This window comes from Zerene cesonia, chromosome 25, assembly GCF_012273895.1.
Source record: "Zerene cesonia ecotype Mississippi chromosome 25, Zerene_cesonia_1.1, whole genome shotgun sequence".
In the NCBI taxonomy this organism is placed as follows: Eukaryota; Metazoa; Arthropoda; class Insecta; order Lepidoptera; family Pieridae; genus Zerene; species Zerene cesonia.
This window is the reverse complement of record NC_052126.1, coordinates 5,349,801-5,370,823: the sequence shown is the minus strand read 5'-3', so window position 1 is coordinate 5,370,823 and position 21,023 is coordinate 5,349,801. Positions and strand designations below refer to the sequence as shown.

General features: G+C 34.5%; 3 protein-coding genes across 4 annotated transcripts in view; 1 reads left to right on the top strand and 2 right to left on the bottom strand.

Annotated features, from left to right (window-relative positions):
* The window catches only part of LOC119836623 (protein MTSS 1), a 149,591-nt gene that overhangs the window by 77,798 nt on the left and 50,770 nt on the right, over positions 1-21,023 (top strand). The window lies entirely within an intron of this gene.
* On the bottom strand, positions 1,567-15,975 carry LOC119836825 (phenoloxidase-activating enzyme-like). 2 transcript variants are annotated; one of them, XM_038362301.1, is made up of 9 exons: positions 15,816-15,975; positions 10,038-10,121; positions 8,012-8,172; positions 7,161-7,321; positions 6,390-6,547; positions 4,499-4,667; positions 3,832-4,037; positions 3,141-3,295; positions 1,567-2,700 (listed from the first exon to the last, which is right to left on the bottom strand). In XM_038362301.1, exons 1-9 carry the CDS (start codon positions 15,874-15,876, stop codon positions 2,449-2,451), a joined length of 1,407 nt encoding a protein of 468 aa, XP_038218229.1. In that variant the 5' UTR covers positions 15,877-15,975; the 3' UTR covers positions 1,567-2,448. The 2 variants fall into 2 exon arrangements, with proteins under 2 accessions (XP_038218229.1, XP_038218230.1); XM_038362302.1 differs by lacking the exon at positions 10,038-10,121 and having other exon boundaries at positions 15,816-15,972.
* The window catches only part of LOC119836824 (phenoloxidase-activating enzyme-like), a 12,328-nt gene continuing 9,559 nt past the window's right edge, over positions 18,255-21,023 (bottom strand). Inside the window, exon 8 of the mRNA XM_038362300.1 lies at positions 18,255-19,658. Within this exon, the coding sequence (XP_038218228.1) occupies positions 19,404-19,658 (255 nt within the window). The 3' untranslated portion in view covers positions 18,255-19,403. The remainder of the gene's footprint in view (positions 19,659-21,023) is intronic.

The following is a 21,023-nucleotide window of genomic DNA, read 5'->3' as shown; positions in this document are numbered from 1 at the left end:
CAATGAAATTTGGTACATAGACAGCTGGACAACTGGAATAACATATAGGCAACTTTTTCTCCCGATATTCCTACGGGATACGGGCTTACGCGGGTGAAACCGCGCGGCGCAGCTAGTATTATTATATTTGTGCCAGTGCAAATAATAATATTAAATAAATACAGTTTATCTAATATTATAGCTATCTTCTTTCATTAATGTCCTATGGCCTCTATGTGGGGCGGGGGCGTCCACAGTGCGTCGCCATCGCGTTCGGTCTTGGGCTACGATCTTCAGTTCCGGCATCATTGCTATTATTTAATAATTATAATCCTTGCCAGCTACTCTGTTTGTTAAAATTGCATATTCAATGCTCTAAGAAGTTTCGTACAACTGTTAGCATGAATTGAAGTTCTTTTAAACGATACAATGTAATTAATTGTTTTTGGAGAAATATCCTTTTCGCGTTCCAATATAATACTAGTCGCTTGGAATTGTGACTCTGGCCTAGTTAGGGTTAAAAACATATCATTGAGGAATAATATAGCTTATTTAAGTGGAAATAAAATTCAAAATTCGTTGAGTAGTTTTTACTACATAGCAAATGTAGATCGTAGTTTTTGAATCAATTAATTAAAACATTAACGATGTGGTTTTATATAAAAATTTTCGCTTTGAAATCCTTTTAAAGACATGATTCATACAAGGTAACGTGTTACGGGACTTAAACATTTGCGGTATAATTCAGATAAATAATACCAATTTAATTCATGTTCTGTTTTATATCACTAAACTGTCTCCTCCGACTTCGCCCGTGGTACACATATTATACCCTATGTTACCCAGTGAACATGCAGCTTTATTAATGAAGAAAAAAACACTTTTAAATCAGTCCAAAATTTGTTGTGTCAAAAACATTAGAAACATACATTACAAAAACACAAAAATTTATCGAATTTCAAATAAGCGTTCATATGAAATTTACAAACTATTCGAGTTTATTGATTTTAAAGTATTGCGAGTTTTCCTCCAATTAATGCGGGCGTAACAGCGATATGCAGCCAGACAAGACATGTTTTCCCCTACAGATGCATTTACGATGACACAATACGGTGACGTATGTAGGATAAATAATAGGTTGTGTATGTTATTGATATAAATTGTTGTTACAGGAAAATACGTAATCAATAGCTTTGACATTAACGTAATTTGCAATTGTGCGTAGGTTACGTGTATAATTACAAAACAATGAATATAAAAGGGGTTCTTGTAGCACCTCAGCTACTCTAAGAGATTATCTTATCAAACAGAGGCATTCATGCCATAAATAAAAACCTTCATTGAGAGAAATTTGCTTACTTTTTATGAAAAAACAAACGTTAATTTCTGCTCGACTTTATTTACAGGTTTCGGCGTGCCAAGAAGTATGTACTTGGTATTTGTAAAGAGCTATCCTATGTCAGGTCATTTGGTCAAAGTCTGCCAAGTAATTTTTACGTGATTGACTCACATACCTTAAAATGTATTTCCTAAACATAGCTTGTTATTGTTTTATGGAGAGATTATTAAAACTTTTGAACATTGTTTATATTCATTTATTCATTTTATATAAATATGAAGAAACTTAATATTCTAACAAATTAATCATCACAGAAATACAATTGAACGTCACATAATCTCAAAATAAATGTCAAATAATGCTACGATTCACAGTTATTTGTTGTTATATTTATTAAAATTAATGAAACTTATATCAAAAACATGTTTTTTCTTCATATGAGAAGTATGAAAGACTCAGAATAATTGAGCAAATATTTTATGGTAGGTATATTTCTATATGCAGCACTACATAATTGTTTATTTTTAATGAGTGATAATGGTACATTAAATTAATTTTATTTGAACAAAGCTATTTATAATAATTAATCTAAATACATAAAACTATATGATGGTTAAATTTAATGTAAAAGATAAACGTAGGTAATTTTTTTATACGTTTTATATGACAGTATTCACGGATTTTAAAGCTATATAACGTTATGTTTATTTTATTGAATTAAAAGTGATGATATTAATAAAAGCAATTTTATTTGTACGTCATATTGAGCGAGGTGTTTGTGGGTTTTAAAGTTATTTACGTGTGAATGGGTTGTACATTTGTTTATATAAATTTATTTAACTGACGTTTTTTTTTTGGTTTTGTTGTTACTCGATAACTCTGCGGCTTTCAATCCGTTGGCAATAAATTTCAGAAAGTATCACTACTTACTACTATATTTTGGAATAGAGGATAATTAAAATTAAAACGTGCGTGCAGCGGACAGTAAAAAATCTTTTCTTCTATTCTTTCAATATAGCACTATCATATTATAAAAATTAAACCCTATATCTAATCTCGCATACACGCAAACACATCTGCGATTAATTTACACAACATAAACACACACAATGAATTCACACAGTACGATATCACGGTTTTATCTGGCTGCGTATCCACGGCAAGTAATCGTAGACTTTAGTGTAGACGCCGGGTATGTGTTCCATGCCGCATGGCGTCGGCCCGAAGCTGACCACGCCGACTGCCTCCCACAGTCGGCCGTTCTCGTTCATGAGGGGTCCCCCAGAGTCGCCCTTGCAGGAGTCCTTGCCTTTCTCACCGCCGGCGCACAGCTGCCCGCCCCATAGTGGCACCTCGCGTTGTTTGTAGTACGGTTCGCATTGCTGGAAGGTTTTAAGCATTTGTTTGAGAGGATTACTTTTTTTTTGTTCCCTGTCGGGTTTAAGCTGGGGATCTTCAAAGGTAGAGTGACCCGGTACCTTCTAGGGAAGCGCGCTCCATCTTAAACTACATCTACGTTTACCAGCAGGCGAGTTGGCATGCAAGTGTTTCCTACCACACATAACAGGTTATAGGGTATTGCGCGCTTCCGTAGGAGGTATCCGTTTTTTTTTAAGACTTCCAGATTAAACTCGAAGTTTAGAAGTTTAGAAAGAAATGTTCTGATAATCTCATTATAAAATGAAACTATGTATTGCCATGAAATAATGGAATCGTCAGGATTTAATATTTTTTACATATAAGAGCAAGTGAGAAAATTTGATAGATTCTATAATTGAAGTGTGTTTTTAGCTTTATGTATTTAAATATATTATTCGCTTACATCCTTGGTAGCTAAGGGCAGGGCCACATGCAACTTTATGTTGCTGAAACTCTGCGTGTCGCTAACCGCGCCCCAGCCGGCGACTTCTAGCATTAATTTGGGCGGCGGATTGACCGTTATGTCTGATATTGGCAAGCAGATCGGGCGGATGAAATCTGTTGGAGTTGAAATTCAAAAAACTTAATTTCCATCAACACAGGTAGCAAAAACATGGTAGGCGCAATACATGTATATAATTTTTACTTGTGCTCATCAGCCTCACCGCTATACTACATGCAATTAAATAAGCACAAGAATATCATACAATACTATCATAAAATATTTTTATAGGAATCCACAATAAATAAATGTAATTCCAGGATCATGTTATTCACTAAAATGATTCGTTTTACGCGATTGTTTAGATGGAATACCGCTTCCGATTGTATTGCATGTGAATGAATTTAGTTATAAGAATTTAACGCGTCCGTGCTAAGATGTAGTAGCCCTTCAGGCTAACATCGTGATTCATCACAAAAATATGTATTTAAATAACTAGGCACAGCGGCAATAGAATATTCTTTTTTAACGATTAAGAAAAACATTACGGCCTCTGCAAACGTTCATGGGCCGTGGTAGCGCTTACCATCAGGTGACTCGCAGGCGACCTACTAGCTCCATCACCGAGGGTGACATAAAAAGAAGTTATTACCCGTATACGGTGCCATAGTCTTCAAGCGTATCAACGCAATATCGTTCCTCCTCAGTTTAGCGTTCGGGTCGTAGTCCCTGTGCGGGATAGTCGCCTCTATGGGGATACTGATCTCGCCGTCGTCGCAGTCGGTGCCGCCCCCCTCCACTTCGGTGCAGTCTGGACCCGCGTGTGATACGTCATATTCGCCCAGCCGCACGTTGATCCTGGAAGTAGTGAGTTTGGGGTTCAGGTTTGAGAAATTGTCGAGATAATTTTATGTATATATAGGTTTTGTTTAATTATGGAGTACCATACTATTATGATGAGATACAACAGAAATACGATACAAAAAGTTTTGCTAATTACATAGTATAAAGCAATGTCGCTTCTCGTGTCTGTCCCTATTTTTATGCTTAGACCTTAAACAACGGATTTTCATGGGTTTTTTTTAATACATTGATTTGAATTAGGATGAATTATATGTATTTATATGTGTTATTTCTTAAGGGCGACTTACAAAGCATACACTAAAACATTATTCAACAGGAAAAATTATAAATATGTATGCCTAGTGTGGCTTTAATCACAAGTATAGTAACATCCACTAAACTTCTCCAAATTTAAACGCCTGCAAAGCCGCGTGCATAAACTAGTTTAAACATAACCTCTATCTTAATGTACGTACGGTGTGCCAATCGTGAGTACCGGACCGGCGACGCAGTGGCCAGCGGTGAGGACGTAACGGCCGCTGATGAGGGCGCCGCCGCAGAGAAGTTTGATACGGTTGTCCCTCACGCCGCGGTACTCGATGAGGGTCAGCCAGGGGTACTGGTCGATCGCGGTCACGTTGCCACCTGAATTGCCATGAGAAATACACAATAATATACGCTTTATCATACACATAATCCATATTAACAATGGAAGATGGGCAGTGTAATGCAACAGATTTATAAGAAATGTGATAAAACTGGGATTGAAGAAAAATCGCAGTTCAATTATTAATAAGACAGCCTTAGGGAATATCTGACAATAAAAATGTAAAATACTTTTTTGTCCATCCTAAATAAATACAAAAATAATAGTGTCATATGTCATGTTTGTCTATAAGTTTTCTATCCAACTTTCGATTGATATATGGAAGTACTTAACAAGATGTTTAAAGGAGATGTAGAGAACACAATAAACAGGACGGATAGCTATTAAATTTCTTTATCATTTATACACATACATGAAGAAAATAAAAATCCTGACAAGGTCTGCAAATTGCAAACTATCCATACCCAAGCACCACTCTGCAGCTTTCAAGGGTAGTTTTCGGTACAATGCCACTAAGTGTTGGAACAACCTTCCACCACCATTGTCTAGACTAAAGAATATATGTAGCTTTCGTTCTCAATATCGGAAATATATTATATCATCATGTTACCATCCTTAGTGCTTTGTATCGAACTTCACCTAACTATTTATCATAATCATATCTGGTTAAATATTATATTGTAAACTATCCATTATTTTTGTAATTTATATATATAATTTTATACCTATATTTATATATATATATATAATTTTATACCCATGTAACATGTATTGATTAATTATTTATTAATATATATAATTCTAACAAATAATATTTATATATCCATATTCATAATCATATTATTATTATTATTATTATAAAAATCGTAGTTGTTGTGTTCGATTAGAAATCTCACAATTTTACAGTCCGATAGTGTGGCTTTTATAATACATAATTTTGACATCATCATCATCAGCCCATATATGTTCCCACTGCTGGGACACAGGCCTCCTATGAGGGTTCAGGTCATAATCCACCACGCTGGCCAAGTGCGGGTTGGCAGAATATTGACATACTAGTTCCATAAATAAATAAAATCTAACAACTTTCCAGTGAAGAAATAACACGATATAAACTCAATAGTAAAACTGTACGTTATACTGATAGCGTTAGTAAAATATAGAAGCCGCGAAGTGAATCGTGTTCAGACCCATTAATTATGCCGTTCTTATGTTCGTTGAGTGTGGAGAAAATTCAATTGTGTACATACAGATAAAGAAATATAGTGGCGCTATTTCATTCTTTGTTTCATAGGTTGTTTCGCGTCATGTATACGTCGATAATTATTGATGCGATTAAATCCGCCTCACTGACGTTATCTCGTATTAACGCTGTCTTTACGAGATTGTGAAATTATTGAAGTTAGTAGTTAATTATTATTATTTACCTATGTACACTATAATAATTATTTAAATAAAACGATGAGTATGAAATAAGGTTCAATGGATTGTTTGGCTGTTGATGCTTACGGAATCTATTAAAACCGCATATTGCATTGAGATATGTGTATGAATTTTTCGATTAGTTTGTCTAGTTTTTCTGATTATTCGAGCCGCTAACGATAAAGATGACAGACTGGTGTGATGTAGTGATTTGTTTTTGTAATAATAATAATCTTTATTTACTATAAATATGATATAAATTTTTACAAAACAAGTTTTCACACAATCGATTAAATGTCCACCTTCTACCCTACATTTAGGAGCACAAGAGTAATTACCAAATATCCTATTGCCACCTCCACTGTCCAGACCGCAGCACTCGGTGCGAGGGTCTGGCGGAGCGGCTGTGGGGGTGCAGACTCTACTTGGTTTGGGAGGTGGTGGTACGTCGTCATCGGGTCCACAGCATACACTGTATTTATCTGGACTTTCGCACCTGTAAAGACGAGGTTAAACTGTTTGAAATGCTAGAAAATGTTTATTGAAAACTAGCTGAGCCCCGCGGTTTCACCCGCGTGAGTCCGGATCCCATAGGAATATCGGGATAAAAAGTTGCCTATTTGTTATTCCAGTTGTCCAGCTGTCTACGTACCAAATTTCATTGCAAACGGTTCAGCAGTTTTTGCGTGAAAGAGTTTGTTACTCACACACATCCTTACAAATTTTCGCATTTATAATATTAGTAGGATGTAGGATTTACATGGTTGATATGTTGTTGCTAACGAAATATTAAATATTATTATTACTGGATCTGTTTACAAATATTCTGGTCTGTAAGAAAAGAAAGGCACGGTTGCTAGTGAAAACAAATTGCTCGGAGATAGATGTTTATTGCATTTGCTTCTTAAGAGATAATAGATGATTTCTAAATATACTTTTGGGGAGGACTTTCTTGACGAGTTTCGTCATACAGAAAAGTATGTATAATAAAAAAATATTCAATGTTACATATGCCTTCTAAATAATGCAAATTTACAAATTGGTATAAGAAGTGCATGCGACAGAAACCTTCTCTTATACAAAATATGACCTCTTGGAAGCACTTTTACCTAGAAATCTGGACATATGTCAAGGCCTCTTGAGAGACGGGCGGCTTAAGCAGCTTTTTCAGTTGTGGGCACGAATACAGCCCCAGGCACGTGCCGTTCTTTCCGTCGTAGCTGAAGCATCTGCGATCTATTAGCCCGGGGTCGTCTACCGGACAGCATACCTGCAATCGGTTGGTTATGAACTTGAAGCACTTGTATACATGCACCATCCTACTTCCTACTCAAAATTGTAAAATGTGAAAGTTTGTAAGGATGTGTGTGTGTTTGTTGCTTTTTCACGCAAAACTACTGAACCGATTGCAATGAAATTTGGTACGTAGATAGCTGGACAACTGGAATAACATATAGGCAACTTATCCCGATATTCCTATGGGATACGGACATACGCGGGTGAAACCGCGAGGCGCAGCTAGTTTATCATAAATATTATGATTGTGCTGTCTGTTTAAAAGGAAATGATAGATTACTACTAGCTGCACACCTCGGGTCCGCTCGGGTTGTCATTTCTCATAATTCAAATAATATAAACTATCCTATCTTTTAAGTTGGATCAAACTGCACATGGTGTGCAAATTTGACTAAAATCGGACGAGCAGTTTAGGAGTCCATCGCGGACAAACAAAGTGACACGTAATTTATATTTAGTTTATACTTTGTGTTATAAAATAAACTAATTGAACGTTTTATTTTACGGTAAGTCTGTTTAAGGCATCTAGCATCATATCTAAGGCCGAATCTAAAGGTCGAAATTTTAACATTTAAGTTAAAAAGATAGCTGATAAGCGGAAGTAATAGCTTATTGTTTAATATTACAAGTGGTGATATATTAAACAAATAGAAAATGAACATACATCTGGTACATTACTGTTGTATGTGCACACGGACTCCCTCAACAGTTGAGTCTCCTCTGGTGTTCTCTTGTTAGTCTTCTTCACTATGGCCAGTAGCGGTGCGCAGTTTACGATGGACTGGCACTGCCCTTTCCCGCCGCTCGGCGTGGTGCAAGACGATTCTGGAATGTTCGTTGCGAATATTAGGAAAAATAAAGACGCATAGTGTAGCATTATAGGGAGCACTTTCTTTGGTATTTTTTAATGTATAAACCGTTAATGTTAATTTGATTTTAAAGTAATAAACATATTTAGATTGTTGAGAAAAAAGAGATTCAGTAATTATTCATATACATAAATATAAACGATCTCTAAAAATAAATATAACAGATCTCTAAAACTAAACAACGGATTTTGATAGGGTTTTTTTTAATTGATAGAGTGATTCAAGAGGACGTATATGTATAATACAATCTATTAATCTTCTCCGTCTGTAACGCGTGTGAAGTCAAAAGCTAGTATAATATATATAGCGTGATTTAATACAAGCTAAACAAACCACCGTATTCCGTGTTTCCTTGTCAAACAAATGGCATTCGATTTTAAGTGCTATTTGCAAACTATTTGTACAGTTGACCATGTTATATTATATATTCTTAATTGTCCGTTCCTGAGTCTGATATACACACAAGGAAAGTGAATATACGCACATATTCCTATATACAAGTCCTGTCCGTCTATCTGTTACCAGGCCGTATTAAACCGTGTTAGTGCGTCAGTTGACATTTCCAGAAATGATGTATTTTTGTCGCCACTTTAAACAAATAATATAAAAACGAAGTTAAGCAACAGTCGCGAGTGTCCAACACGCACTTGACCAGTTTTTAAATATTGTTATACATTTCTTTTTACTGTTAGTTTGTTACAATTAGAGTATATATACCTACCGCCGTGTAATAATTTGCAAACATCATTCGCACTTCATTTAATTTGAATAGTCCTTTTAATACTTAATAGTTTTTGCAATTGGAATGCAAAACCCAACAAATTGCATGCCATGCAAAAACGCGTGCAATAAATTCGTATACTTTTTTTGCATGCGGTAGGTACCTTGTTTGTCAATAATGTTTTACGATTCGCCTCTGTTAACGTTTCGATTCGTTATTTTAAACACAGTTCTTTCAAAGCTATGTTATATTCAAGGTCCAATAAAATTGGTGATGTTTCGGGGGAACTGGAATTTATTTCGTGTCTATATTAATTGATGTAAATTACCATTCGGCAATTTGCATAACGTGCTTATGGGACATGGGTATGATAGGTTCACTCTGTTCTGTGTTTAATAGATTATCGCGATTCAGATGAATTTATTGTAGGTACACTAGCTGTTCGCCCCCGGCTTGGCTCGTGGAACATATGTAGCCTATGACACTCAGTGAAGTTGCAGCTTTCTAATGGTGAAAGAATTTTTGAAATCGGTCCAGTGGTTTTTGTGTGAAAACGTCACAAACATATGAAAATATTAAAGATTTCTCTTTATAGTATAAGTGTAGATAACTGAGTTTTCGAATACCTTAGGTTAACAAAAAATATAAATGTTCCTTCCACCACGTGCTAATGTTTTGCTTAACGTCCTCCGTAGTAGCTCTCATGACATATTTATTGATCAAATAATTATAAGATGCCTATAAAAATGACTGTACTATTTCCCTGCTTCAAATATTTTTTTAAGCTAGCATAATAGTCTCTTTTCAAGTCTTGGTGGGCAACCGTGACGTCTTAAAGCAGTACTAATTCCAGTGCGGGAAAGTGATCGCTAGATACCTTATGTAGTTCCGTCTCTTTCCCACACTGGATTAGTACTGTTGAGAGATGTCACGTTAACAGCCCTGTGTCAACTCATAAACTTCACGTATGAAAATTGAGTTTTTGATACTTTTAAAGCATAAATAGTGAAGCGTGCTTATATAGCGTGTTCATACAATCCCAATAATAGGTTCAGTGCGCTTCCAGTGCTTTCTCGAAGGTGTTATAAATATAAAGATACCTCTCAAGATAAAATTCTCGCGTTCCCGCAGTTTCAGTAGCGCGTAACTCTTGGCGAGCGTTTTCCATTGTTGGTGATTGCATGCTGTTTTTGAATATTAAATTGTAGAATAAGATGAATTTTCTCTTTTTTTTTTTGTTTTGAAGCAATAAAATACTTATAAATATTTGAAAAAAATCATTATTCGAATACATATTTGAGAAAAAAAAAACATAATATAAAAAAGTTCTTTGGATAAATATTTTAAACCTATTTAGACCTGAATCCATTTTTTCTACTATACGGTTACGGTACGGTTGTTAAAGTTAGTACAGTTACTAGATGTTAAGACCATACAGTAGTCATTATTCCTCTAGGTAACTCAGATTATTTTTTTCTAGCAGGTATACCAGACCACGTTATAAAGCCTACCAAGCACGTATGGTTGGCCTAAATGGATGAATGATGTTATAAATAGATCCTAGTAATGTTATAAACGAAAAAGTTTTTATGGATTGATGGATGAATGGATGGATGTTTGTTACTCTTTCACGCGAAAGCAGCGCACCGTTACTGTATGAAATATTGTACAGACATAAGATTATAAGTGTGTATTAGCCTACTACTTTATACTTGGATACCACGCGAGTGACGCCGCGGGTTACAGCTGGTAATTAATGATAAAATAGGGAAGCCAACGCCTATTAAATGGTATGTCTCGTAAATCATAATTTACTAGTCAAAAACATATATTATATATATATATATATATATGTATAATATATATTACTAAAGCAATTAATTGTTAGATAAAATGTCGTCTAATTAATTATGTTCTGTTCTCTGTGATATGATATTTATTATTTATTTACCGGTCGGTTTTACAGCTCCTGGATATTTTCTGTTTTGCGTATCTGACAGTTAAAATAACATGAAAATTGTATCCTATTGTTTATATTTTTTCATGTAATGCTTTGTGGTAAAACCTGTTAATTACTTGTTACTATATTAATAAATAAATATATAAATAAATAAAAAATGTACTAAAGTAAAGTAAAATTTATGAAATTGGTTATCGGGGATATTGTAAAGATGAAACTGGCCTAATGTTCTCTCATTAGGTATTTGTTTTTTACTTATGTAAGTGTTTATTAAAAACTATATTTGTTATTAAACATATAACAATTTATTAGCGATTTATAAATAAAGAGCAGTAATGTTTCCTCAATTGGCTAACGAGATTTTACATGTATGCAGTCCCAGGTCAAATTGATAACAACGATAAATACCAGGTCATCGCTAAGAAAAACCCAATAAACAGAAAGCGTGCGTTAAGGTAAAATTTATTGTCATTTGCAAGCGGAGACGAATTTAGTAAAGCAAAAATATATCGATTGATCGAATTTCAGCCGTTCTCGAATTCTATGACGTACTAGTTGTAACCCGCGGCGTCACTCGCTAGGTACGTGAATGAGAAGTGGCCTAGTCTAGTGTAGATTACCACATAGGCCACTACTCATCCGCGTACCTAGCGAGTGACGCCGCGGCTTAGTAGTTGCCGCGGGTTAGTTAGTATTCTAGTAGTAGCATTTTAGTAGTCTAATAGTAGTATAATCCATGTCTGTACCAAATTTCATACCGATACGATCGGCTGTTTTCGTGTGACAGCGTAAATAACATCCTCACATCCATCCATCCATCTATATTTACAAGCTTTCGCGTTTATTGTATTAGCGGGATAAATAACACGATCTCTTTTATATATAGACGTGCAAATTTATGATTCAAATGGTATTATTAAACTGTATCCTATTGTCATATTGTGTCGTAGAAAGTTATTCTGTATCGATGTTTATTCATATGCTAAAGTTATCGTGAGTCGTGATGGCATTACTGGTAAAGTGCCGAGTGTTTGTCCACTGGGCCTTATCACCTATGCTCTACGTATACAGGAACTTTTAAATTAACTTCAATGTGTTTATATGTGCATTGCAATACGCAGGCGCGCGAAAATGTCGTACTAGCTAGCTGTTCGTACCGGCCTCGCTCGTGGTATATACATGCCCACTTGCTGCGCCCCGCGCTTTGACCCGCGTAAGTCTGTATCCCGTAGGAGTATCGGGATAAAAAGTTGCCTATGTGTTATTCCAGTTGTCCAGCTGTCTGCGTACCAAATTTCATCATTCATACACATACACATACATCCATCCTTACAAACTTTCGCTTTTATAATATTAGTAGGCTAGTAGGATGTCACTCAGTGCAGTTGCAGTTCTAATGGTGAAAGAAATTTTGAAATCGCATCGTATAGCTTATAGACTCCAAAGTTAACGTGCGTTGTTCACGTAAAAACCACTGGACAGATTTTGACAAAATTACATGGAGATAGATCATTATTCATTTCAATTTATCGGCGATATTTCAGGGGTGAAAGGAGAAGTGGGGAGAGAAAAATCAATTCTCCAATATCTATGTAATTTATGAGGTGTCCATTCGAGGGGTGTTTAAAAATGAAAAAGTGGTTTTCTAATATGTTTCGTATATATTCTAAAGAATCGAAAGCGAAGTCGCGGGCAGAAAGTTAGTTGTTAAAATAAAATATTATATTGCTATTGGCATTGTGGCCGGTCCGCGTATCAAATGATCGCCCGCATGAATTCACAGCAGGAAAAATGGGTGTTTTTTTTTATAGATAAACGACTGAGTAACATCCCGGAATATTAATTGGCGTTAAACTATTCGCGAATTATTATAAGATATTTGAATGAATAATATGCAGTTTATTGCTTTAATTGCGCAATACTATATAAATTAAATTTTTGTTTTAAAACTTCTTGTGGTTTTTTTTCCAACGGACTTCAAAAAATGAGGGGACCATTAGACGGTTTTTTTTTTGGGGTCGAGTGAAACGATTTTGATGATATTTTTTTTATTGGAACGTTGGTGCCTCTCGTGAGGTCGCATTTGGTATAGTACTGGCAATTTGGAGGCGTTAAAAATAATTATGTTTATTGTTACTTGAATGTGTTGTATGAAACAGTTGATATTTATTCATATGAGATACTAGCGATCCGCCCCGGCTTCGCCCGTGGTACATATATAGCCTATAGCCTTCCTCTATAAATGGGCTACCTAACTCTGAGAATTTTTCAAATAGAACCGTTCCTGAGATTAGTGCGTTCAAAAAAAACAAACTCTTCAGAATTATAATATTAGTATAGAGAAATAAGCACGTGAAGCAATAACTTTCTACTCTTTTTACGAAAATTGTGCGGACTGAAACTGAACTGAAATGAAATTTCTCATAATTATCCTCGGTAATTATCCTTAATAACATTACGTATGCGAAAGTGTGATTTCTGTTTGTTTTTCTTTCGTAATGCAGCGGTATCATGCTATGATTTTCATGTGTGAAAATTGCTGTTTAATTTGACCACGCTAGTTAAGCCAGAATGCTATTATATTTTTAAAATAATGCATTTAAGTAAATAAGACCATCAAGTAAATAAGTCCATGTATCTGTCGCACATGCGCACACAGGAGGATACCTACTCATTTGTTATGGTGACCTGTCTAGAATTTCGACCACTAGCTTATCCCTAGTTTCAATGACATCTTTTTGTGACTTCAACCGTAACTGTATCGTTGATTATTCATTATTTACTATTTTGAATGCATGAAAGGTGTGTTATGTGAGATGATGATATATCATCAGCCTATACATGTTCCCACTGCTGGGAAACGGACCTCTCATAAGGTTTTACGCAATAATCCACTACGCTGGCCAAGTGCGGGTTGGCAGATGCCACATGTCGTTTTGATTCATAGACATGCCGGTTTCCTCACAAAGGTTACCTGCACAGTAATAAAAAAAAAATACAAAAAAAAATTACAGCATGGACAACACAATATACTACGTCCATGTAGAGTTAATTAATCTAATCAGAATCATAAAAGCCACTTTTTAAAATCTTAATACAGTTTGGAAACAAAAGGATTTACTACAGACATTATTGGTTCAATTAAGTGAGAAGTGTGACGGCTCATTTATATGAGTAATAATTAAGTTTTTTATAACCGCATAAAATTGTGGCGTCTGGGTGTATGTATATTTGTAAGAAAGGAGATTTGTAATTTTTTTTTTTTGTTTATTTTTTATGACATCTGTACAACCGCCCATGAACATGTGGAGTGGCGTAAGGTCGATTCGGATCTTACGCTTCTTTTTTTAAATCCAATCGACGGCTCATTATATAATATCATTGTAACACAATTCATATTCTTCAATAACTAAATCGTATTCGAAATAGTATATAAATATTACATGAATTGTAATTGTCTCGAGGAGACAAATCTCAAGGTTTCCAACGAAAATATCCCAAGATAGCTTTCCATGGTAATTTACTAAGGTTCCGACTGTGTTACAAAGGACCGCTATTAACCATAAATATTTAGCAGACTATCACTAGACAAGTATGTCAAAGCGTTCTGACACGAACCAATCGAGACACAATTGAGGCTATTAGGATTATAATTAAGAATTATTTAGTATCTACACACGGTAGGTATTCAATAAAATCCAGATGCAGACCGTGGTCTGTCCAAACTTCCAAAGCAATTACCGAGTTTGATTGTTTTTTTTGTTTGATTCGCGTAATTCCTTTTTTATTGCTTTTGTTTTATTTACTTAAATCCTTTGTTGTTTCAGGTAAAAGCAAAAACCATAACAATAGGTGGTATTATGTATCAGTGATAAGATGGTCCACGTCTAGAGAGAGATAGTGGGTGAAACAGCAGTGAAGCAATGGGAATTTCCGTTCATTAGGTGGGCAAAGTCGCGGGCGGAAAGCCAGTCTGTACTGGTATTATAAAAAGGAAAGATTTGTACGCGAGTATATTTGTAATGTAATCACACAGAAACTACTGAATGGATTTCAAACATTTTCACTACAAGAATGATGCAACTTCACTGAGTGACAGGTAATACATGTACCACGGGCGGGGCCGGGGCGAACAGGTAGTATAAAATAATTTCAACATAGATTACAAATAGGTATGTCATCCTGTAGCTCTGTTTTGACATGAAAGACGAGCAAACAACGAATTTCATAATGTTTATTTACTTGGAATGAAGAATTCGCTAGCTATTGATTCTATCGTATGATAAAAGTTCCTATATTTATCATAGTATCTGAATTATAACTTTCGTATATTAAAAAGTTAACTTCTTCAAATTATTGTAATTGATAGAATCAATTGGATTCAATGATTAGTGAATAAAAGTGCCCCTGTTGAGGATTGTAGCGGTTTAAACGCGATTAAATTTTATGAGTATTAACTGATTGAAATTGTTAGCATAGTCAAAATTTAAAACACAATGGTCAATGACATCATTTCATTTGCTAGACTGATATTTAGGAAGCTGATTTGATGATCTTATTTTATGACACACATTCCAGTTTATGCTATTTGCGTTATCATACTTATACATATATTACTTTATCCTAGTTCCGTAAATAAAGTAGGATTAAGTTGCCACTAAATATGAAATATATTAAAACACATATATAACAATTATTCTTTCTTGGCGTTCCCTTGAAACGAAATATGTAATCACTTAATTATTATTAGATTAAATAATAATATATAACCTCGTGCACACGGCAATTAAGAACTCACACAGAAATTTAGATAATATTGATTGTAATAACGCGATGTTTTCCTTAATGTAAACAAAAAAAAAAAAACAATAAACACACCGACTCACGTCCGATTACGTAAGCAGGATATGAAACTTACGTCCTTGCACCAGGCAAATATAAGTTGCAACTATCGCAGATATTATATACAGAGGCGGCATTTTCGAATAGTTTTTAAATTGTATTCGCAAGAGCGCTCGCGGCACGTCCGTCCCGGTGGGATGCGCATCACACACTGACGGTTTCGGACGTATCGCGGATCGCGGATCATTGGCGATGGGGGAATCCTTACGAACTGGTTTTCGAGTTTAATGAACGACGCGTCGAATTGTTTGCGAGTGCGCGAATTGATGATGTTTTAAAGCTTAGAGCTTGGAAACGAATGGTTAGGCGATCGTGTTAAATAAATAACGTCAAATCAGTTGTTATTGATTTCTAATTGATTGTATGATTATACGTTTTAATGTTATATATTATTGCATTAATTGTTGTGAAATAATAATGAATGAAGATGAAATGGTTTTTGCTCATCTCTGATGGACTTGACAGTTCTAATAATTATATCGACCGGTGTTGAATGTGGCCTTTTTTATCAGTGTAAGAAGTGGATTTATAATAATGATGATGTATGTACTGTGATTTGTCAGTAGGTATTTGGATTTGTGATTGAAAAATAAATACTGAGTAATGTTAAGTAAAGATATAGAGTCCAGTTAAGTAACTATATAGTATAAAACAGAGTCCGCCGTGTGTGCTTAGATCTGTAAAATTACGCAACATCTTTATCATTGAAACAGGGTAAGAAGAGGGTTTAAGTCGAATTTAATGAGTGCGAAGCGGCAGACAAAACCTAGATAAAAGTTAGAAAATAATATGTATTTTCAATGTCACTAGCAAGTTAATAATGTATCACCTAACTAGGATAAGCATCAACATTCGTTTATTGTATGTGTTTCCATGGATCTCTAATCTTCTTGCCAACATAAAACACGCCTTCGATTGGTTATTAACAGGCTTTTCTCAGAAAATCTATTCCATATCTATTTGAATATTGATTCGGGCGTGAAACTGAGTTTATCCATCGCATACCTTCGCTGATCAGCAGGCGAGATTGTGGTCAAGCGCTGTCCTGTCGTTCGAAGAACTATCTATGAATTAAATACTTTTTATTAACAACATGATGGTTTCATACTCCGTGTGGATGATAAGCGTTAATTACTTTATTATTGTTGTATTGTGTGACTGAAACGGGTTTTTCAAACGTTAAAATACACAATGGAATTATGGGAGCAGTTTTTGTTCGTGTATGTTATTAAAATATTGTAAGACGACGCTGTCTGTTATCGGCGCGTTATCAATTGGCGCCTTTTAACAAATATTATGCAAAATATAGGAAGCATTATATACTTTTACTTATAATATACTAGATGCCTGTCCCGGTTCCGCCCGGATATCAAGACACCTTGTTTTACCGCAAGGGAATATTTAATCGGGATAAAAAGTATCTTATCACCCAAGTCGGCCCATACTCCGTTTGTAAGCGAAATTTCATCAAAATTGGTTCAGTAGTTTCAGCGTGATTGACGGACATTCATCCAAACAACTTTCACATTTATGATATTAGTGTGATAGTGTGATAATGTAAGGTTTGTATGTTGTGTTTGCATGTTTAAAGGCGCTAATCTTAGGTACTTCATTACCTGTTTCATAAATCCTCTCATCATTCTATCTTCGTGATCCCTTGAGTGCTTTAGTCATAGTATATATATATAGGCGAAGCCGGACCGACTGCTATTGTATATATTATACATTAAAAAATAATATGTTTGGTCTACGGTTGTTTCAGTTGTACAAAGAATGTTAATCCTATTTGTTGGTGGTGAAATAACGGAAAAAATCGATTGAATAGATTTGCAGTTTATTACATTAAGTTAAATCTCTCTCTCTCTCTGTGTATGTATAATATTAGAGTGGTCAATAAGCAGGTTATACATTTCATAAATAAATAAGTACTACTAGTTACATGGCAATAATCAATTTTTCAAATTAATGCCATGCCAAATATATCAGGTAGGTAAGCATAAGTATAATGAAACACTGTATAACAATTAGTTTTAATTGTTCTTTAACGATGAGGAAACAGTATCTGATAGACCTACCTATCTGTCTATTATAGTCACGTGTCTGATATAACCATATTTAAGTACATTTTAATTGTATCAAATTAATAATTAAGCGATTAACCTTAAATTCGTGACATGTGACACCTTGGTGCGGGGGTGGTGTGCGCGTAGGTATGAGACGTTCTGGGTTCGATTCCCGGTAAGGTAATAATGTCTGGGTGTGGATAAAAGCTTGGGTAAAGAAAAGGAGGTGTCGTTTTAGGATTATCAATTTTTATTTATCACAAAGTTGCATTTTTTATATAACACAAAATAATAAAATTAAAAAATTGTATATCCTAATGAGAGCATTAATTTTTGTTAATAATAAGAAATGTTTATTTGCATATTTTTTACAGTAAACCTTTTTTTTTTGCACGCGTTTTGTTTCTATTTAAATCAAAATATTCTAGAAAAAAACAGCAACAATAGATGCAAACCTTAGAAGAATAAATAAATAAAAAATAAAGAAAACTAGACTATCGGTTAATATATCGTAAACTTTTTGAAAGTACATAAAATCTTCTTCGTAATCAGTCAGACATATACAATTATTATATAACGTATCACGACATTGTATAAAACAAAGTCGCTTTGTGCCTATGTCCCTATGTATGCTTACATCTTTACTACGCACCGAATTTCGATGGGGTTTTCTATATGTTTAGAATGATTCAAGATGAAAGTTATATGTATCATCTATTCAACTATTCAACTTCTCCGAATTTACTGGTACGCAGCCGAGGGCATCTTGTTAAGGCGGATCATATTTTAAACATTACTTTTATATCACGTGGTACATTTTTATAAATAATCACAACACTGTCTTAATTACTACGCTATATACGATACAATTTAATAAACACTTTACAAATTCATTGAAATTATTATTTGTCTTTGTTTAGGGTAGGTGAACTATGAAATTCATATATATACTTTACATACTGTTTGTGATAATATTACCTAGGTTAAGTCACAATTTGTAATTATTACCAGAGCAATTATACATAAATAAATAAATACTTTGATATTTAATTAAAATATAAATAATGAGTATTTCGATCATAATTAAACACTATTCAATATTTTTTAATTATATTCTTACTTATTTAAGTATTTTTAAAAAAACTGTTAGAAAATGAATACTTGTAAAGATCTATTTCGTTAAGCTTCGCTATATATGTTTGCAACATAATCTCGTATTTTAACATTTGTGTTTATTAAATATAAGCAAAACGTAACACATATTGCTCTTAAGAGTAGCGAAAATTTAATCACAAATGAAACTTATCCCACTTTCTCAGAGCAAGGTAAAAGTCTGTTGCGTGAATAAAACTTAAGATGTTGTTACATTATATGAATGATTTTGGACACATTAAACTTATCGAAAATCAGTTTTGGATGTTATCTTAATGATCACTTATTTCACCATCAGTTATTCATTATTTTAACATCATCACCACCAATTGTCCACATCGCCCAAAACAGCACCCATCTTTGACCGTTTTTTAATCCGTGTCATTAAATCATGGCTTAACTTCGCTCTTTATCCAGTCCATGTAAGCATACACCTTGGTGTACACGCTCGGGCGACCTTTGTTCCCGCACTGCCTGATCCCGAAACTCGTGATACCGACGACTTCGTAGGTCTTATCGTCAGCTCGCATCAGCGGACCTCCGGAGTCACCCTTGCAGGAGTCCTTGTTCAACTCGCCGCCCGCGCATATTTGCCTGTCCCAGATGATGGGCTTGCCCCGTATCGAGTATAGCTTGCTGCAGACCTGGAAAATGGGCGCAGAGTTTTATAGAAGTTTTTATTTTCTAATAAGGACATTACGTTTTTAGTAACGATATAATCGATTTTTGTGTAGTTTGGCCTAGCAGCCGACAATTTCTTTTACAATATCCACATCGGTACAGCAGTTAAACCGATGCCGTAGCAAATATTAATAACTAGCAGTCCGCCCCGGCTTCGCCCGTGCTACATATACTCGTACTACATATATCGTATAGCCTATATATAGCCTTCTTCAATAAATTTGCTATCTAACAGTGAAAGAATTTTCAATTTGACCAGTAGTTTCTGAGATTAGTGCGTTCAAACAAACTCTTCGGCTTTATAATATTATTAGATAGATGTTTGTGAAATTGTCAGCCAGCATCGTTAAAAGTACGACTAGGATAAACAAGGCATATGGAGTTAAACTTCTAGATATAATGAATATTAAACTGTAACATCAACGCCCAATGAATTTAGTTGCATGGTAAACGTTTGTTTGAGATAATTAAAGCAATTAAAAAATTATATTCAATTAAACCACGGCCAGCTCCTCGCGTTCAATTGTGAGACAGACAGATGCGTAGAATGTTGTTCCTTTCAACAATTAATGCCTACTCGTGTTTCATATCACTTAATATTCTAGTTTAAACATGTTTTTTTTTTGTTATTTTGAAAGATGCTATATAAATTGCTTCGCTTATTGTTCGATGCGATGCGATTTTTGTTAGGTTATTTCAATTGTGATTAAACGAGTTGTTTTCATCCGACAAGAAAATTGGCGGAATTTTCCGATTCGTACAGTTTGAACTTATTAATGTTTTATTGTCGTTACATTTAGGTAATTACATTCGTTATATGACTATGTACTTCATCAACGCTATCATAACATATGATTCTTAATTTGGTATTATGGTAATTACCTAGTGATTTCATATTAAATTCAATTAGCAACATTTTTAATTGTTTAAAGTGAATTTAGAAGCAATGGCTAATTAATTTATTTGTTTATGATGAGGGATCGCAATTGTAAAGTGAGCCAATTGGTCAACTGAATAATTTACATATTTTCATAGTAATTAATTTCCCAACTTTAATTGATCACGGGCGGCGCTAGCGACCTGATGCAGGCGGCCGTCGCTCTGGTGAGAGTACAACCAGATTGATTGTCGGGCATTCTTGGTTTGAATTTAGTCTAAATGTAGATTTAATTAGGTGGTAGTTCCGCATTTTGTTATTTTAACGTAAAAATGTGTTTGTTTGTTATTATAACGTAAACAATATGTTTAATTGGCTTATACCTAGTCTTGCCATAAATATTGTAATAAAGAAAAAAGAAAATTGTTAACTGCAAATAACATTTATTACT